This window comes from Octopus bimaculoides, chromosome 11 (genome assembly GCF_001194135.2).
Source record: "Octopus bimaculoides isolate UCB-OBI-ISO-001 chromosome 11, ASM119413v2, whole genome shotgun sequence".
NCBI lineage: Eukaryota > Metazoa > Mollusca > Cephalopoda > Octopoda > Octopodidae > Octopus > Octopus bimaculoides.
This window is the reverse complement of record NC_068991.1, coordinates 8186933-8188271: the sequence shown is the minus strand read 5'-3', so window position 1 is coordinate 8188271 and position 1339 is coordinate 8186933. Positions and strand designations below refer to the sequence as shown.

At 30.3% G+C, this 1339-nt stretch overlaps 1 protein-coding gene across 6 annotated transcripts in view; it reads right to left on the bottom strand.

Moving 5' to 3' along the window:
- The window catches only part of LOC106880892 (enolase-phosphatase E1), a 210473-nt gene that overhangs the window by 27391 nt on the left and 181743 nt on the right, over positions 1 to 1339 (bottom strand). Inside the window, exon 9 of one of the 6 annotated variants that reach the window (XM_052971473.1) lies at positions 563 to 613. The exons of the other annotated variants lie outside the window; for them this stretch is intronic. Coding sequence (XP_052827433.1) covers positions 605 to 613 — 9 coding nt within the window. The 3' untranslated portion in view covers positions 563 to 604. The remainder of the gene's footprint in view (positions 1 to 562; positions 614 to 1339) is intronic. 6 annotated transcript variants of the gene reach the window in all.

Genomic DNA, 1339 nt, shown 5'->3' with positions numbered 1-1339 from the left:
ACACCATCTGAATACAATTTAGAAATCATTGGTTTTTGAGAGAAACGTTTTGAACATAAGTTTACTATAAAAAAAAAAAATATATATATAGAAATAACCCCAAAATTAGAAATTCTATATTGAACTAAAACCAACGTTTTTATGAAAAGATTGAAGAAGGAATAAATGTAAAAAGAAAAGAAAAAGAACAAGAAGTGATTAAGAGAAAAGTTTTTTAGGCAATTGGATCTGTATTCACTGCAAGAATATTAATAAGAAGACAAAAAAAAAAACAAAAAAAAAACAACAAAGAAACCCAAAAGACATTGAAAACAAAAGAAAAAGAGAATCTGACAGTTTTCCTTGTTTGGATTCAGTTTTTCCTTGGTCCGAAAGACAGCATAAGCAATGGAAGTTAGATAACAATAGGATAATCATTGTTTGAATAATAGTCAACACACAGATGCTTCATTAATGATGCTTTCATCACAACAACAAGATTATTTCAACAATCAATTTATTACTGGAGATAATTATGGTAATGTCAATGAAAGGGGAAAAAGATTTCCATGCAAGATAATACCTGATGGCAGGCGCCGGGTCACTCAGAAATTATGTGTGTACTTTAGATAAACTAGGGAATAAGAAAAGAAATCTGCTTTCAACTGCACAAATGAAGGATCACAAAATAAGAAATTCAATAATTCATCATTTTATGGGGTTTTTTTCTTCTCTCTCTGCTAAGTAAGACAATACACACATCCTTGGGATGAAGAGGCATCGGATGTCTTCCAATAAAATCAAATATTTCAAACAATCATAAGCATTCACTTTATATATAGATATATATATCTGTGAGCAAATGTTTGTGTGCGTGTATGCTAATGTTTTGCGATTTGAAAAGCAACAAACAGAAGGACAGTGATGTTGGACAGTCTGATAGAAATTAAGGACTTTGAAAATTAGCACTACGGCTAGGCGTAAAGTAATATAAAAGTAATTGTAGGGTGGATATGCTAGAGTAGAAACAACGGAAATATTAGCTCAACCTGTCAGGAATTGCAATGTCCCTGTTTTCACTGCATATTTCTCTATTGAAGTATTTTTGTTAGTATAAAATAGTTCTACCAACATCACTTCAAGGTTTCTAGTATTATTACTGTGATACCACAGAATTTTTTCATGCCTATATACATACATAAAATCAAAATAAGCAACAGGATATCCTGTTACTCATTTTGATTTTATTCACCTTACTTCGAGCTGTGTCGATAATACCAGACTGACTTGGTGCTTCAACTTAAGTACCTAATTCAACTGAATCTTAATTACTTATATATATATATATATATATATATAT